The sequence below is a fragment of the Malassezia japonica genome, chromosome 4 (assembly GCF_029542785.1).
Source record: "Malassezia japonica chromosome 4, complete sequence".
NCBI classification, from domain to species: domain Eukaryota; kingdom Fungi; phylum Basidiomycota; class Malasseziomycetes; order Malasseziales; family Malasseziaceae; genus Malassezia; species Malassezia japonica.
The window spans coordinates 197,308-213,971 of NC_083373.1; the positions used below are offsets into that span (position 1 = coordinate 197,308).

The following is a 16,664-nucleotide window of genomic DNA, read 5'->3' on the forward strand; positions in this document are numbered from 1 at the left end:
CGGCCGGGCGTCGCTCGCTCCATCACTGCCTGGGCCAAACAACACCGCGCGTGTTGCTATCACGTGATGTGGGGTATCTAGGGACGAAAGCGCGCTTCGCGGCGCAGGACGTTGTGCACGAGCACCGACGGTGCGGAGCGTGTGGGCTGCGCCATGCGGTTCTCCGTCGTAGGTACCGAGGCGCGTTTCGACTGGCCAGTGCGCCGACGGTCGATGCCGGAGCGCCCGCCGCGCTCCTGGCGCCAGTTGGGCTCGTTGCTGTACTCTTCGAGGAGCTTCGCACGGCGCTCTTGCACCTCGCGGGGGAGGTCCTTGGCGTCGACGTTGGGGCGGAAGACGAGACGCGCGTACTCTGCATCCTCGTCATCGGTCGGCTGCGGCGCAGTGGGGCGGCGTGCATGGAGCTTGTGCGAGACGTCCTCCTCGGGCTCGGACGGCGCTTCTTCCTCCTCCTCGTCCGCCTGCAGCGCATGCCGGCGGATCTCGGCACGTAGGTCGCGCGCAGTGATGCGCTCCTCGTCGCTGCTTGCCTCGCCGAGGAAGTCGTAGCGGTCCGCGTCTTCGGTAGCGTGCGTCTCGGTATAGGTCCTGACAAACGCCTGAGAATCGTCGCGCTCGGCCAGTTCCTCGAGGCCGTCCTTGTCGATGCGCCGGCGCTTGGCCTGGAAAGAGGGCGCACGCATCTTGCGGCGCAGCTCGTCTTCATCGGCATCTTCGTCGAGCAGCTCGGCAAGGGGGTCGTCGAGACGGCGGCGCCGGCTGCGCAGCATACCTTTGATGGCACGCTCGTGCAGGGCCGTAGCCGCGGCGTCGTCTTCCTCGCGATGCTGCAGGTAGCGCTGACGCGCGGCCTCGTCGCGCTCGTCCTCGTCCTCATCGCGCTCGTCGTCCAGCAGACTCTCGAGGTCTGCATCGTCGTCCGAGCCCTCCTCCGGCTCGGAACCCGAGCCGCGGTCGCTAAAGACACCGCCAAGACCGCCGTGCTCGCCGCGGTGCGGCTCGTCCTCATCGGACTCTTCAGCCTCGCCATAGACAAATGCTGAGCGCTCGGGGCGGCGCGCTTTGGGCTTGGCAAGAATCGACTTCCAACGCGCCTGGGCGTCGGACGAGGCCGAGTGGTGCGACGCTTCCGAGAGCGCGTCCTCCTCCTCTTCCTCTTCCTCGTCCTCCTCCTCCTCGTCATCCTCGGTGTCCGAGCCAGAAAGCGCTTTCAAGAGCGCCGCATCCGCGTCCGCATCGACTTCGACTTGCGGCATGTCGCTCGCCTCGGACTCGTGGTCCAATGCAGGCGCCTCGTCGTTAGGCGCCTCGTTCGGCACATCATCGGCCTGCGACGCCCACTCGTCCTTGCGCTCCTTGGCGCGCATCCGCTGCGACGCGGGCGGCGCCTGCGTGGCAAATTCGGCGGGCTTGGTCTGGGTAAAGAAGCCGTCCTGATTAATGTACATCATGTCGTCGCCACGCGGCGCCTGTGCCTCGCGGAAGCTCTCTGCGTCGCGCTCTGCAAGCGACTCGTCGAGCGAGGGCAGGAGCTCGGGCGAGAGGAGCGCCTTGGCCTCTTCTTGCTGTGCGCGCCGCAGCGCCGCGAATCCGTCGCTGCTGCGCGCGCGCGACGGCGGCGGCATCGCTTCCTGGCTACGCGTCGGATGCGTAGACGCGGACGGCGTCGGATCAAAGAACTGCGTCATGCCGCCGACCGGCCCCTCGCGCTGCTGGTTCGCAAAGAGGTCGAGCGACGCGCCGCGCGTCGGGCCGTCTTGCGTGCTCTCAAAGAACTGCGCAAGGACCGACGAATTGGAGTCGGTCCGTGCGCTCTTCATCGACGCCGGCTCAGGCTCGGTGAAGAGTGGTGCCTCGCTCAGCGACGGGCGCTGCGTCGGCGCAAAGAAGCGACCGAGGTCCACATCAAGCTCGGGATCGTCCTGTGCAATCGGCGAGAGCGGCACATTTTCCTTCTCGCTTTGCTCCTGCGAGCTCGCCGAGTCGCGGCGGACGTTGGTATGGCGCTCCGTGTCGACAGGGTCATCTTGGTGCACGAAAATTTCCTGCGAGGACGGCGGCGTGTCGTCCTGGTGCTTTTCAGGGGCGGCGGGCTCCACGGGCCCTTGGGCCTCTTCCGGCTCTTGAGTCTTCTCGGGCTCCTCGGGGTGCTCCTTGGGCTTGCTTTTTGCTTTTCCTTGCTTCATAGCGGCAATCTTGGCATTCTGCTCGTACGACTTGCGCAGCACCGTGGCATTGAGCTGCGCAAGGTCCATCACAACGGGGACGTGCTTGCGGTGCGGCGGCGAGTGCGGCTGTTCCTCGCCGTCGTCGGCATAAATCGGCGAAGAAGGCGCCAGGGTCCCGGCAACCTTGTGGGCGGCCAGCGCAAACGAGTGCGCCGCCGCGTCCATTTCCTTGTCGCCGACGACGCCTGCGTCGGGCGCCGCCGCGTTTGGCGAGCGGTACTCGTCCGTAGCGATGCGTTGCCGGCGCGGCGTCCGCGGCCGCGCCCCGAGCGCGTACAGCTGCTGGTCCGCCTCGGCCCGTTCCGTGTCGCGGGGCGGGGCGCGGAAGTGTGTGCGCGGCCGCTTGGATGGTCCAGTGAGTGCCACGACTTCCACGTCGCTGTCGCTGTCGGGCTGCGCGGGCTGCGCATGAAGCATGGCCCACTTGCGCTGCGCCCGCTCTTTTTCCAGGTCAGGAAACGGATCAAGCGCACGCGGCGGCGTGTGTGCACGGCTACGCGGCGCAGGCATACGGTCTGGCGTGGAGGACGACTCGACGGGATCCGAGCTGCTCTGCGGCGCGCTCTCCGAGTGCTGGATCGTGCTGAGGAGCTCAGAGAGCTGGTAGCGTTTCGGCTCGCGCTTGGACAGTGTCGCACGCTGCTCACGCCGCAGACGCGCAGACATACTGTGCATCTCGCGCTGGTCCTTGCGCGAGAGGCCCTTGACCTGCGGCTTGGGCGCCGGCGCTTCGTCCTCAGAGCTCTCCGCGAGCGGCGGGCTGGGGCGTGGCTCGGGCGCGGCCGGCTCTTTTTCTTCCTCCTGCTCGTCGTTCTGTGCGGCGCGCTGCCGCGCAAGTTCGCGGAGGCGGTCCATACGGCTCTTGCGCTCGTCCCCTACCTCTTCCTCGCTCTCATCCGAAAAAAAGAGCGGCGCGGGCTTCTCGCCCCGCCCCCGCATACGCTGCGCGGCCGCAGGACGCGGCAGCTCCGTATCACTCTCCTCAATATCCGTCTCGAGCGCGGGTGAGTGCGCGCGCATGCCGCGTTTTTCGGGCATCGAGGCGACGCTCGTATCGTAGCTCGTGTCTTCCATGGCGCGCTTCGTGCGCGCGTTCGGCGAGGACCCCAGCTGGAACGACGGGGAACTTCCACGCGATGAGCCCGAACGTGTTGATGCGTCGGGAGAAGGCGCGCGGCGTGACCCGTACACGATCTGCGCCATCGTTCGATCGCAGCAAAGGCGCGGGCGGAAACGACGCGCGTGGCACGCGCTGCACGGAAATGCACGACGCGTGCCAAGCATGTGGAGTAGCGCGTCGCGCTTAGTAAGGTATCGGGGTATCGGCTCGAAGCTATGGTGGGCACGAGGGCTCGTTCTGGACGCCGCCTTCGGCGTCGCCGTCGGCCGTGCGGTACTGTTGTGCGAAGCCGGCCATGCCTTGCTCGAGGACGGCCGCGGGGCGGTCTGTGCCTTCGTTGGCGTCCAGGCCGACCCACGACCGCTGCTGGTGGTGCGCGAGCGCAGCGCTGTCGAGGACCTTGACCATGCGCCCCGACGCGTCGCGCACCGCGAGTTCGTGGGGTGCGACGTCGAGTTTCTGGAGCGCCTGGCTTGTCTCGCCGACGTCAGCGTCCTTCTCTCCGTAGCGCGTGCGCGTGACATAGGTGCCGGTCGCAAAGGAGTAGTGCGGCTGCTCGTCCTCGTCGGGCGCCTCGTCCGTCTCGACCTGCGCCGCGTCATGCACGGCCGCCTCGAGGTCCAGGACGTATGCGCCGCTCCAAGGCACTTCGCGCCCGCCGTGCGCGCGCACAGCGAGCATCATTTCCCACGGCGTGACGATCGGGCGCAGAAACTCTTTCGTGTCGAGTAGCGAGTTTTCCGGGCAGGCAATAAGGACAAAGGCGTCAATCTCTTGAAAGTTGGCGAGCTTGGCAGGATTCAGCTTGCCGACGCTGATCGTGTAGACCTTGCGTTGGGACACGGGCGACGTCAGGACGCGACGCAGCTCCTTGACCAGTGGCAGGTAGGCGTGCACGCCGAGCGTGCCGATCACGAGGCCAATGACAGAGGCATCGCGTGCTTTTTGGATTGTTGCGTAGCGCCGCATTAGCAGCCGGTTGGTCTTGCCGGTCTCGGTGCGCGTACGCTTAGCAGCAGGATCGTAAGAGGCGACCGCATGCTGGGGGCCGAGCGTGAGGAGGAGGTGTGTCAGTGCGCGCGACTCGGGGCCAAGGTACAGCGCGGCGGTCTTTTCGAGCGTGACGTGCTCCGGCAGCTCAAAGTGGCGGCCGGCACCGAGCACCGACGCAGACAAAGGGTCCGGCATCGCCGTCGCGGTGGGCGGCGGCGCGCCTTTGACGTTCGCCGTCGGCGTGGCGTCGGCTGTGTCGCTTTTTGTGCGCTGCAGCAAGCGCGCCTTGTACGTCGAGAGTGTGTCGACTTGGGACAGGAGGAGCTGCGGCCCAGTCCACGCATGCTGCAGCGCAGCGTACACGTCGCCGGCCGCGTGCTCGTACGCGACATCGTACGTCAGGACCACCGCCTGGAGCGTATCGAGGGGCAGTGCATTGCCTGCGTCGCACAGGCCGCGTACGGCCTCGTCGACGTCGATGGCGTGCCGCGGAAAGGTATAGAGCGCCGGCAGCTTGGCCGTGGGGCTGAGGCACGCGTGGCCGTAGTGCACGACAGCGTCCGCCTGTACATGCGCCGCGGCGACCTCGTCGACGCAGCAGCTGCCGTAGCTCGTGTCAGCGAGGATATAGAGTCTCGGCACCTTGCCGCCCAGGCGCTGCAGCGCGCGCTGCAAGGCGCGGTACAGCGGCACAGAGTCGACGAGCGCCTCGTCAGGAAACTGGAGAGCGACACGCTCGAGCGGCGGCTCGATGCGCTCGTCGCTCCCCGGCCAAAAGACGAGGTCGCGCGCCGTCCGGTCTACCTGGTACACTTCGTCTACCGAAGCGTGTGTGTGCTCAGCGGTAGCGAGCACCGCACGTTCGTCGAGCTCGACTTCATGCTCAATGACCGCGGCATCGGCAGAGCTGAATGCAGTCGCCATAAAAAAAACTATGTCAGCCTAATTGGGCAATATATTTCGCAAGGCCCAAAAAGTGCTCCTCCGCAATGCTGGAAAAGTAGAACTCGTGCTCGGAGTTGTGATCGGCGACGAGGTTGTGCGCGAGTTCGTGGGCGACCGAGAAGTAGACCGAAATGAGCGGTGTCGCGAGGCGGCCCGCACGCACGTCCTCGTCGTGCCATGCGAGATAGTAGCGCAGATTTAAAAAGAGACTGCCGCCACGGTTGAACGCAATGCTCGGCCCTTTTGTATCGCAAAAGACGTTGAGCGCACGGGGATCGACCTGGAAGATGGCGCCGATCGGGCCGTAGACGTGGTGGATGAGCCGCTCCAAAGCGCCGGCATTGTGCTCGAGCATCTTGGCAGGATCCAGCTCGACGCTTGCATAGACATTCATTCCCGCGACCTGCCCGGCGAGGCGCAGGTCGGTCGTGATGCCAGACACGTCGCAGTACGACGATGCAGCCTGGCGCACCTCGCGCGTCTCCGCCTGAGACTGGATCACGCGCGAGCCGTCCGGACGCGAGGCTTGGATCGCTTGCTGGACGTGCTGCCGGATGTTGGATGCGGGCGCAATCGGCTGGTCGTCGCGTGGCGGCTGCGTCAGCGGCCCTTGGGGCGCGCGCTGGATCGAAGATGAGCCGTTCGCAAGCGACGAGAGCTTGTTGCCGGTAAACTTGTTCTTCCAGTGCTGGAAGAGGCCGCCGTTTGCGCCTTGGAGTGCACCAACATCCAGGGGGGGCATCGGGCCGCCGGGGCGCGTAGGCACCATGCCGAGGCCGTTTTCAGGCACAGGCGGAGCGGGCGCCGGCTCAGGAGCACGGGGCACGAGACCTTTCTCGGGCGGCGCGCCCATGGCATCCTCGAACGCATCGAACGCATCGTGGGGCGGGAGGCGGGGTTTCTCGGGCTCGACGTGCCTCCGGGGGTACTTGTTCTCCAGAAGGACCTCGCTTGCACGTTCCATGTGCTCCGACGGGAAGGACTGCACGAGCTTTGTCAGGTACGCCGGATCCGCAGCCGGAAACATTTGCAAGAGCTCGGCGACGCACGCCTTGACATCCAGCGCCTCTTCCTTGACCGGGGCCGACGGCGCCGGGCGCTGCTGCGCCAGCATCTTGTCCACGTTGAATCCCTTGCGCTTAAGACTGCGCAGCGGTGTCGAGAGCACCGTCATGAGCAAGAGCACTTCCTGCAGTTGCTGCTTCGTGAGAAGGAACTTGGTCAGCGCAAGCGCCACCTCGAACCAGTCCACGTCGAGTCCGGCTGCAAGGTGCAGGACGAGCGCCTTGCGCTGCATCACGGCCATCGCCGAGCACTGCTGTACGTCCTTTGCACTGGTCTGGCCGTGGCGCAGCGTGCGCGTAAGCTGCACGCCCTGGCCGCCGACGTCGACGACGACCAGCGCATCCTTGAGCCACTCAAACTCGCGCTGGATCTCTTTGCGGCCGCTCGCGCGCTTCTCGAAGAGAAAGAGCGGCGTGCGCTCGAGGATCGTCGCGTGCACCGCCTTGGCACGCGGCGTGTCGCGCCGCACGTCGTTCGAGACGGCGTACGACTCGTCGATGAGCGAGCTGAGATACGGCGCACCGAGCGGCGCGTACAGCTGCGTCTCGAGCGCGTCGTCCGGCGGCGCGGCGTACAGATGCTCGCCAAAGAGCATGTGTGCGTGCGCGTCGTCCACAATCACGACCTCGCTCGGGCGCCGCAGTGCATATTCCCGCGTCGCGTCGTCATCGTCCCCGGCGCCAGGCACCTTCTTGAGGCCCAGGAGGATCGGCGTACGCTTCACGGTATACAAGGTTTCCGAAGAGAGCGACGGGAGCTTCTCGGAGATGCGGCGCAGGACGCCGAGGTAGGCCTCGGTGCTTCCACAGAGCTTGTAGAAGCGGGGCGCATCCGCAACGAGTTTCTGCACGACTTCATCCACGCTTGGCTCGTCCGAGACGCCGCACGCACGCAGGAACGTGGCGGCGCTCGGGCCAAAGTCGATATAGTCAAACACCTCGCGGTACTCGGGTGCAATGCTCTGCGAGGATTCGGGTAGGAAGTAGCAGTCGCGCGGCGCCATGTGCACGTACGCGCTTCCGCGGCGCACCGGAATGATGCGCGCACTGCGTAGCTTGCGGATATCGCTCGTCGCCAGGTCGCGACACGACGAAAGGAACACAAAGATGCGGCGGGCCGTGTCCTCGTCCTCGGGCGGCGAGGCCATCAGCCTCTGGGTCAGCATCTCGCTCGCGGGATGCGCACGCAGCTGGAGCTTGACTGCGTCGAGCGGCGGAAGAACCGCCACGGCGAAGCCCATGGTCGCTGCCGCCGCATCGGTGTACACTTGCGACGGGGGGAGGAGCGTGCCGGCGGTGGTCGGCACAAACGCAAACGCATCAGCAGTGCGCAGCGAGTACGTCGCGCTGTATACGCTCGTAAACTTGCTCAAGAGGTACTGCAGTGCGATTGGGCGCAGCTGCGTATCCTCGTTCGCACTCGAGGCGAGGCGCAGCAGCTCCGAGAGCGGAGGATGACGGCGCAGGCCAAGTGTCGTGATGAGGCGCGCCTCGTCCGAGCTGCTGCGCCACGACTTGCCCTGCCAGTCAAGCACCGGCAGGCGCAGTGCCCGCAGCTCATCCAGCGGCTCGTAGACGTCGGCGGCCCGCAAGCGTTTGCCGGTCTGGTCGCCTTCCACTGGGAAAATGGCCGTGCTGGTCAGGCGCTCCATCTCGTTTACGCTGAGCATGTCGCGGTGCTTGGCGAGGTAGCTGACGAGGTCGACGTGCGACCAGTCGCCTGCCGAGATGAGGCGGTCAAAGATGAGCTGGATTTCGACGTGCTTGCGCACATGCAGCGCCAGCAAGAGCTTTTCCAGGTTTCCCTTGACCATGAGCGAGGGAAAGGCGAGGACAGGGAGATCGCCAAAGAGCGACACGCTTGAAAAGTATGCCTCGTTCGGGCGTTTCATGCCGAGGCGCGTGGGGATACAGCGCAGCGGCGTGAGCACCTTAACAATGTGGTCGCGTTGGTAGGTCGGCAGATTGCCCCATGCCCATGACAGAGTGCCAAATACCTTTTCGGCATTTGCAGGCGACTGCGTCAGGCCGTGCTCTGCGACGACCGCTGGCGCGGGCGACGCGTCGAGCGAGACCATGTAATCGAGCCACGCAGCCACCGTTAACTCGTCCCAGCCAAACACGGTTATGAGGTCCTGCGTGCGCAGCTGGCGGGACACTTCGTACACCAAGCAGCTTGGCGGAAGCGGCACACTCGCCGGCACTTTTTGGGGCTGCAGCACCGTCTGTACGTCCGACAGTGCCTGAATCCGTGGCTCATTGTCGCCGTTGGGAATGCTGACCATTGCGCCCCGCACAAGCTTGTTGCGCAGCGCCGCGTCGTACGAAGGGTGCTCGGCAACCATCAGCCACCACCGCAGGCACGCGACCATTTCGTCGACGCTCAGTGCGCGGCTGCCGAGCTCGCCAAAGACATCGTCCAGCGTGATATCCTGTACCATGTTGCGCGCGCGCAGCTGCGTCACAAATGTCTCGGCGCTCTCGAGGTGCTCGGCAGGGAGCACGGGCAGCTCCTTGACGAACTCGGCGAGCATCGCACTGGGAAAGCGCACTGCATCCGAGGCACGCACACCCTGCGTCGAGATCAACGAGATGCACGGGCGGCTGCAGCAGGCAAAGAAGGCGTCCTCCAGCGCAGCCGATACGCGCTTCGACGGCGAAGATGCGTGGAAGGAAAAGAAGCGCATCGCGTGCAGCGCACAGGCAAGCAGGTGTTCGCGGCTTCTGGCCTTTTCTTCGCCACTCGCGCGGTCGACTTGGGCGACCCACCGTGCTCCGATACGCTGCATCTCGGCCTCGTACGCTACACGCGCAATGTATCCACCGATACCGAGCAGCTCCATATTCCAGCGCGCACAGTAGCGGTCGACAAAGTCGAGCGACTCGCGCTCGACGGTCGGAATAAAGCGCGCGGCCATATGTCCACTGAACGACGTCGTTTGGTGTGTCCGGAACCCAATAAAGACACGGCCCTGTGCGTCGAGCGACGGCATGAGTCCAAAGAACAGGCGGCGAACGTGCTCGTCGATCTCGGTATACGCCGATTCCGGCGGGGGCACGCTGCTTGCCTCGAGTTCGTCCTTGCCCATAAAGACCATGTGCAGCGGCGTGGTCTTTGGCAGCTGTTTCTTGGTGCTGCGCTCAATTTCCCGCAGGAACGCGCTGTCGGCAGACACGCCCGCGTATGCAGAAATGAGCGAGAGGTGCAGCTGCGCTGGCACGAGTTCGAGCAGCCCGTCGACGTCCATGGCCGTTTCGGACGGCGTCGCGCTTGGCTTGGCTGAAAAGTTTCCGAGCGCGCTGGCGAGCATCGATGTGAGGCCTGCACCGGCCGACTTGGAAAAGGCTGAGACGAGCGACTTTTTGAGGCTCGGCCGCTCTTTCTCCGCCTCGGCAGCCGCCTCGAGCAGGACGAGGCGGGCAACGTGCAGCTGGACGTGTAGTGCCGTCGACTGCATCGTCTGCACGCGCAGCATGCGCCCCGGCGACGTGCCGTTGAGGTGGCGCGAGGGGCTCACGGCCTGGGGCGAGTCTACCTCCTTAGACAGGCGGCACAGCAGCTGGTCGTCAAGGTAGAGTGCGATGCGGCGCACACCGGTCGTAAAGGTGAGCGACGTCGCGAGGAACTGGCACAGTGCGAGCGGAGACTCGGGAAATGGCGTCGGCTCGCGCAGGGCCATCAAGAATGTCGTCCACGGCATGCCAGTCGACGACACGTCCGTCTGCGGCGACTGCGCACGCCGCGTAAAGAGGGCGTCGCCCTTCCAAAAGAAGCCCATGAGCTCGTTTCCGGACGAGACGATCGGCTCCTCGCAGATCGAAAAGAGCGAGTAGAAGCCGACACCAAACGCACCGATGCGCTCGGGGTCGGGATTGCCTTCGGCGATGCGGCGCAGGCGGTTCCAGTCGTCGTTGCTGAACGGCTTGCCGTTATTGCGGAACGTCCACTGTGTGAGCGGCGCCGTTACATCCGGCGCACGCTTCTCGGCACTAGGCATATGCGCAGGCAGCAGTGCATGGGGCACGGTGGCGCTCGTCGCGAACCGCAGCTCGCACTCGGTGGCGCCTGCATCGTCGGCATTTTGCAGGAGCTCACGAAAGACGGTGAACTCGGCAGAGTAGCGTGCAAGGATTTTGTCTATCAGCGCACGCTGGTTCACCGTGATAGCCTCTTCGGGACGACCATCGTCCAGCAGCGCGCGGTGCGCTGCGTCTCGAAGTCCATGCGCCATGGAGAGCGAGGTGGAGGCCGCGTGTTGGTTGTGGAGGTGAGCAAGGGAAGGGAGGGGAGTGGGCGAGGGGAGGAACGGGGGTGATGAGACAATGGCACGGCGAGCCAACGTATCGACGCAATCAGCCCAAGCCTGCGTACGTAGGCACCATTCGAAAGCGATCCGCTGAGGATCGCCACTGATTTCGACGCTCGAAGGGACAGCACTATGGACCTTTCTCCCCGTCCACCCGAACACACAAGGCGCTGATGACCGTATTTCTACGCTCTACAGACCGATAATCTCCTCCAGCTGCAGGGCATTCACGTCGCGTTCCTCGCACTTGCGCGCAAGGTCCGGGCGCTGCATCAGTTCGAGCGAGACACGCAGAATTTCCCAGAGCGAGTTGTTTTGAACGCCGCGCAGTTCGTGCGGCAGATCATCCTCCGACGCATGCTGCAGCGTCAGGGCCGTGTACGAGTGCTCTGCTGCCTCTTGGTACATCTTCAAGTTCAGGCACGAGATGCTCAGATTAAAGTGGCAACGCGCAAAGCCGGGGCGCAGGCTCAGCGCCTGGTGGTAGTACTCGAGCGACTCGCTCGCGCGGCCCGAGTTGCTGAGCGTCGCGCCGATACGGTTGTACAAGAGCCAGTCGTCCGGGCGCGCCTCGAGTGCCGCACTGAAGCAGTCCACGGCCTTGTCATACTCGCTACACGAGTTGAACAGGACGCCGAGCGCAACCTGGACGTCCGCGTCGATCGAGTCGCCGCCAGCGACGCCCGAGCGCGCCATCGCCATTAGGGTGCTCGCGAGGCGTTTGTGGCGGTCGGCGTTGCGTCCCGCGTGCGAGCGCACCACGTCCTGGTAGGTATCGTTCACCTGGATCCAGCGCTCGATCGACTCGAGCGCCGCGTCGCGGTCGTTTTCGTTGGTATAGCTGACGGACAGTGCGAGCCACGCCTCCTTCATGCGCGGGTTGATCTCGACCGCCTTGCGCAGCGCCGCGATCGCCTGCTTCTCCCGCTCGTTCTCCTGCTGGCGCAGACCGAGGCCGTACCACGCATCGGCCTTGGACGGATCGGACTGCACCGCCGCCTCGTGCTCGAGCACGCTGTCCTCCGACGTCGGCACACGCGAGTGCATCGAATGCTGGTACGTGCGGTCCGCCCCATATGGATTGTTCTCGTGGAAGCGGTAGTCCGGCGCGGTGAACGGGAACGGCTCGCGCGTCTTGTCGCGTCCATAGATCCCAGTCTCGGACGCCTCAAACTCGTCCCAGTCGCTCTGCAGCTTGGCCCACTCGGCCTCTTGCGCGCTTACGCGGCCGCGGCCTTGCGTGCCTTGCCACGCGCGACCGACAAAGTCCTCGTCCTCGTGCTGGGGCTGCTCGGTCATGACGTCTTCTTCCCAGTGCCCCTGGCGCGCGCCCGGCACGTTGCCGCCCATCGACGTCCACTTGCTATACTCGGCCGCGACAGGGTCGCCTTCGCGCGCTTGCTGCATGGCATCTTCGCGCATACGCGCAGCCACGTCGCCGCCGTCGCCGATAAAGGCATTCTTGCGCATGTCCTCGGCACGCTCGCGGCCTTCGCGCGCAGCGTCTTCCTGCTCCCAAAACTCTTGGAGGCTCATGCCTTGGTCTGCACGCGCCTGGAGGAGCGGATCGCGCTGGGTATGCGTGTACTGCGCGTTGCGCTGCTGCATCGCCTCGGCGCCCTCGCGCATCATCGCGTCGAGTTCGGCCTGCGTCGGCGGTCCGCTGGACGCCTTGCCCTTGCCTTTGTCGACCTGGCCGTGGCTGTCGACGATCGACGTGCCTTGGACCTCTGCCTGGCGGTCGCGCAGCTTGCGCATCAGCTGCAGAAACTCGCTCTGCTGGAATTTGTCGCTGCTGTCGTGCTCGACACTCGACAGGAGGCGCGCGGCGGTCTCAGCGAGCTCGTCCGCGTCCATCGCGCCGAGCTGCTCGTCGCTCGGCATCGTCGCCGGCGCAGAACTCTGGGCGCGGTGCTGCGCATCGACCGCGGTAAACGCAGAGTCCCACGACGAGCTGTTCATCGTCTCGAGCGGCCCCCGCTGCACCTCGGCGGCGCGCTGCTGGTAGGCAGGGCCGGCGTGCATGCCGCCTTGAAAGTGAGGGCGGAACATGGGCTGCATCCCGTACCGCGGCACAAAGCCGACTGGTCCCTCTTGCTGGGGCGCCGCCGCCACCGGCGCCGCCGCGGGGCGGTAGGCCATAAAGTCGCGTGCCCACGCCGGCGTCGCCGCCGCCGCATGCGACGACGAGGGCTGCGCGCGCTGGAACGACGCCTCCATGTCGCGCCACGAGCCCACCTGGCTCACGGGCGGCAGCGCGTTGCGCATCTGGTCCACATGGAACGGCGCCACCTCCGGGCGCTCCTGCCCGAAGAACGCGGGGTCCTGCGCGGCGGCCGGGCGGGTGCGGAACCCCCCCGGCCGTCCATCGGCCACCGAACCACTACGATGTGTATCAAACTGTGACCCGCGGTCCTGGCCGAACCGCTTGCCGAGCTGCTGCAGCGGATTCACCGGGCCGCACTCGGCACCCCCGCCCAGCATCTCTGGAAGGGACATGGTGGGTGGCAACCCTGGCTGACTAATTTCAGGGACTACGGGAGGTCCACATGCCACTGCGTCAGATCGATCACGTACCGTACGCACGACGCCGTCGGCGCCGGCCGACGCCAGCCCGTTGTCCGTCCAGGCGACGCCGGCCGCACCACCGGCGTGCGCGTTCTTGTAGACAGCATGTTTCATAGGCCGCTCCACCGACCACACAAAGACGTGCGTGTCGAGCGACGCACTCGCACAGTGCGTTCCTTCAACGTTCCACGCGAGCGCCGCAATGCGGCCCGAGTGAAAGACCCAGTGCGAGAGTTTGAGCTGGGTAAGAAACGGGACGTACCGATTGTGCTTTGACATCGTACACGAGCACCTTGCCGGACGACTCGCCCGCGGCAAGCAGCGTGCCATCTGGCGAAAAGGCGAGCGCAGTGATGGTGCTGCGGCCGTTCTCGAGGGTCGCGACCGGCTTCCAGTCGGAAAAGAGGTGCACCTTGGCGTCCTCCGTGCCGACAGCGACCATTTTGCCGTTGTCGACCTGCGCACCGACCGCGGTCACGTTGCCGACTTGAAGCGACGCGGCGCTGTGGTGGTCCACCGCGTCGGTCACAACGTCGATGCCTTGCTCGCTCGCGACGAGCGCCGCCATCGGCGTCACCGCGAGGCTGCGCGGCTGCGCGGTGAGCGAGATCGGTGCGCTGACCGTGTCCTGGATGCGGCGCAGCGCATCGTCCAGCGATACGTAGTCGATCTCGGCCTCGCGTGCAGCCACGCCGACAATGCTCGGCGCGCCGCTCGCGAGGGGCTCAGCAGAGACGTTGCCCGACGTGTATTCGTACACACGTCCGTCGTACGAGCCGGCGACAAGCGAGTGGCGCAGCGGAGCGTACGCCAGCGACGATATGCCTTTGGTCGGCGCAAAGAGCACGCGAGCCTCGAGTGACGCGCTGCTCAGCGCAAAGTCCAAGACGTACAGCGCACCGCCGAGACCGACAGCGATAAGCACTTGGGGCTGTGCCCAGACGAGGCCGACGAGCTGCGCGTCGACCTTGGACGCAGCCCGCTCGGTCGCGTCCCACGTCGCTACGCACTCCCCGTTCTCGACGCGCCACACTTTGACGAGGCCATCCGCGCCGGCCGTCGCGAGGTGCTTGCTGTCCGGCGCGTAGCTCACGCCGTACACGGTGCCGTTGTGCGCCTGCTGCTCGCCGAGCGCCTGCTGCTGGTCGCCGCTCTGGCCGTCATAGACCAGCACCTGGCCGTCGGAGCCACACGAGGCAAACGTCGAGCCGTCCGCGGCGTAGGCAACGTCCTGCACAAAGCGCGTGTGGCCGCTCAGTGTCTTGCTGTACTTGAACGGGACGCCGGTGTAGAACACGACGTGCGTATCGTCGCCTGCCGTCACCGCACGAAACGGGCGCTGGCGGCGGATCGCCACAGCGTTGATCGGCTTGCTGTGTCCCGAAATCTCGCCGACGCTCGAGCCCGAGTCAAAGAGGAACGCGTGCCCGAATCGCTCGCGGCCGTCGCCGACCGCAATGATGCGCTTGCTCTCGCCGTCCCACTGAAGATCGGTAATCTTGCCGGACAGCGCCTGCGTCTGCAGCTTGAGCATCAGCTCGCCGCTCGCGAGATCCCACACTCGCACCAAGCCGGACGTGTCGCCGCTCGCCGCATAAAAGCCGCTGGGCGCAATGCGCGCGACCGTCACAGGGTGGGCGTGCTGGGCATAGACCAACGTCGACTGGGGGTTCTGTGTGAGCACAATGACCTACTTCGAGATCGCGGAGGAATACGGTACGCCCTTGGCAGTACACGACTTTCTTTCCATCAGGACTCGCACTGAGCTTCGTGGACGAGCCACGCGTCACGGCAGGGTTTGCAGCGTACGTCGCGTCCACACGCAGCGCCATGGCGGGAAGTGGACAGTGCGCGCCACGTGCTCTCCACCATGGCGAGCTTGCTGGACGTCGTGCGCCAGTGCCAGAACGACAACCCGTGGGAAGACAAGAGCCTGCGCGCATTCTGCGTCGATGGTGTGCAGATAGGATTCGTGCCGGAGCATGTGCTCAGCGTGATTGAGGCCTACCTCGCAAAAGAGCCGTCGGTCGTCGTCATCGAAAAGGACGTGCTCACCTTTCGCCCGGACGCCGACGCGGCGCAGCGCAGTAGAGACATGGCGCGCCTCGTGGAATGGATGCGCGATACAAAGAAGTTCCCGGATCCGCTCGACGGTAGGTTGCAGCGCTGACGCAGGCTGGCGCAACGAGCGGTACAATATCTATGGCCCCGGCACGGACGGTGCGCGGTCCTCGGTCGCATTTACGCTTGAGCGCGCGGCGTGCGGCCTGTTTGGTCTGACGACCTTTGGCGTGCATCTTACGGTAGGTTGTGTGGCTGATATAGGCCTATCTTCCCGATGGCCGCATCTGGGTGCCGCGTCGCTCGCGTACCAAGCAGACCTGGCCGGGATACTACGACAACTCGGTCGCTGGCGGCATCACGGCCGGCGATCCGCCTATGGAGTCGATCGTGCGCGAGTGCCAGGAAGAGGCGGGCCTCCAAGAGGAGCATGTGCGCCCATACATCAAGGTACGTCGTCTGACTGACGCAGCAAACCGGCCTCATCACCTACTTCTACAAGACAACCGGAGGATGGCGGCAGCCCGAGATGCAGTACATCTACGACCTTGCGCTGCCCTCGGATGCGATCCAGCTTGCGCCGGGAGACGGCGAGGCAGAGTCGTTCGACCTGCTCGACATCCCCACGGTGCTCGACCTGATGCGTGCAGGCAAGTTCAAGGCCAACTGTACCCTGGGTACGTAATTTTTGTCTGACACAGTCCTCATCGACTTCCTGATGCGACACGGCTGGCTGACGGCGGAAAACGAGAAGGATTATACCGAGATTGTGTCGCTGCTGCACACGCCCCTGCGTCTTCCTACGCCGTGAGCGAAAAAAAAAAATAGCACGCATGTCAGAGCTCCTTCATCTGCACGCTGCCAACCTTCGATCAACACACACACAGCGACTCGGTCGCACGCTTTGCAGTCCAGCATAGATTTTGGATTGTACATCACTGCACAAGTAACTGCATGATCCACCTAATACGGGGCATATGTGCCATAGCACGACATGAGGAAGAAAATACAGCAAGACAACAGCTCAGCATTTAGATGTTGAGCTTGGTGCGGCGCCAGTGGCGACGGTTCTTGTTGTACTGGATCTTGTTGTCCGTCTTCATGCGGAACCAGTTAGGGATGGGGCTGCGTTGTTAGCATCGTTCTCTCAACAGCCCGCCACCCGCGGCGGGGACGTCAAATACGTACCGGTTCTGGCGCGAGGCCTTGGCAAGGGTGACCTTGGTGCGGAAAGACTTGTTCGAGGGCTGCACGGTCAGTACGCCATACCACCCTCTACCTACCATTTCAGACGCTCCAAGAGTGGTAAAGAAGTAGCAGCCGCGGTTGCGGTCCTGAGGTAGGTAATGTCACGTGCAAAACTACAAACGGTTTTCAT

The 16,664-nt window shown here is 64.9% G+C and overlaps 6 protein-coding genes across 6 annotated transcripts; 1 reads left to right on the forward strand and 5 right to left on the reverse strand.

Annotated features, from left to right (window-relative positions):
• Positions 1–77: 77 nt before the first annotated feature.
• On the reverse strand, positions 78–5,265 carry DPH2 (Diphthamide biosynthesis protein 2; the record flags this gene model as incomplete). The annotated part of the gene is made up of 2 exons (XM_060266414.1): positions 78–3,354; positions 3,575–5,265. 2 exons carry the CDS (start codon positions 5,263–5,265, stop codon positions 78–80), a joined length of 4,968 nt encoding a protein of 1,655 aa, XP_060122397.1.
• Positions 5,266–5,278: 13 nt separating this feature from the next.
• MJAP1_002478 (uncharacterized protein) lies at positions 5,279–10,582 on the reverse strand (the record flags this gene model as incomplete). Its single annotated transcript, XM_060266415.1, has 1 exon — positions 5,279–10,582. One exon carries the CDS (start codon positions 10,580–10,582, stop codon positions 5,279–5,281), a length of 5,304 nt encoding a protein of 1,767 aa, XP_060122398.1.
• Positions 10,583–10,849: 267 nt separating this feature from the next.
• MJAP1_002479 (uncharacterized protein) lies at positions 10,850–13,156 on the reverse strand (the record flags this gene model as incomplete). The annotated part of the gene is made up of 1 exon (XM_060266416.1): positions 10,850–13,156. The coding sequence occupies one exon, from the start codon at positions 13,154–13,156 to the stop codon at positions 10,850–10,852; it is 2,307 nt and encodes a 768-aa protein (XP_060122399.1).
• Positions 13,157–13,191: 35 nt separating this feature from the next.
• On the reverse strand, positions 13,192–15,057 carry AIP1 (WD40 repeat-like protein; the record flags this gene model as incomplete). The annotated part of the gene is made up of 4 exons (XM_060266417.1): positions 13,192–13,212; positions 13,235–13,465; positions 13,488–14,897; positions 14,920–15,057. The coding sequence occupies 4 exons, from the start codon at positions 15,055–15,057 to the stop codon at positions 13,192–13,194; spliced, it is 1,800 nt and encodes a 599-aa protein (XP_060122400.1).
• A 38-nt stretch (positions 15,058–15,095) lies between these two features.
• Positions 15,096–16,097, forward strand: MJAP1_002481 (thiamine diphosphokinase; the record flags this gene model as incomplete). Its single annotated transcript, XM_060266418.1, has 5 exons — positions 15,096–15,378; positions 15,401–15,528; positions 15,551–15,736; positions 15,759–15,963; positions 15,988–16,097. 5 exons carry the CDS (start codon positions 15,096–15,098, stop codon positions 16,095–16,097), a joined length of 912 nt encoding a protein of 303 aa, XP_060122401.1.
• A 220-nt stretch (positions 16,098–16,317) lies between these two features.
• RPL39 (60S ribosomal protein L39) lies at positions 16,318–16,572 on the reverse strand (the record flags this gene model as incomplete). Its single annotated transcript, XM_060266419.1, has 3 exons — positions 16,318–16,411; positions 16,475–16,533; positions 16,570–16,572. The coding sequence occupies 3 exons, from the start codon at positions 16,570–16,572 to the stop codon at positions 16,318–16,320; spliced, it is 156 nt and encodes a 51-aa protein (XP_060122402.1).
• Positions 16,573–16,664: the final 92 nt, after the last annotated feature.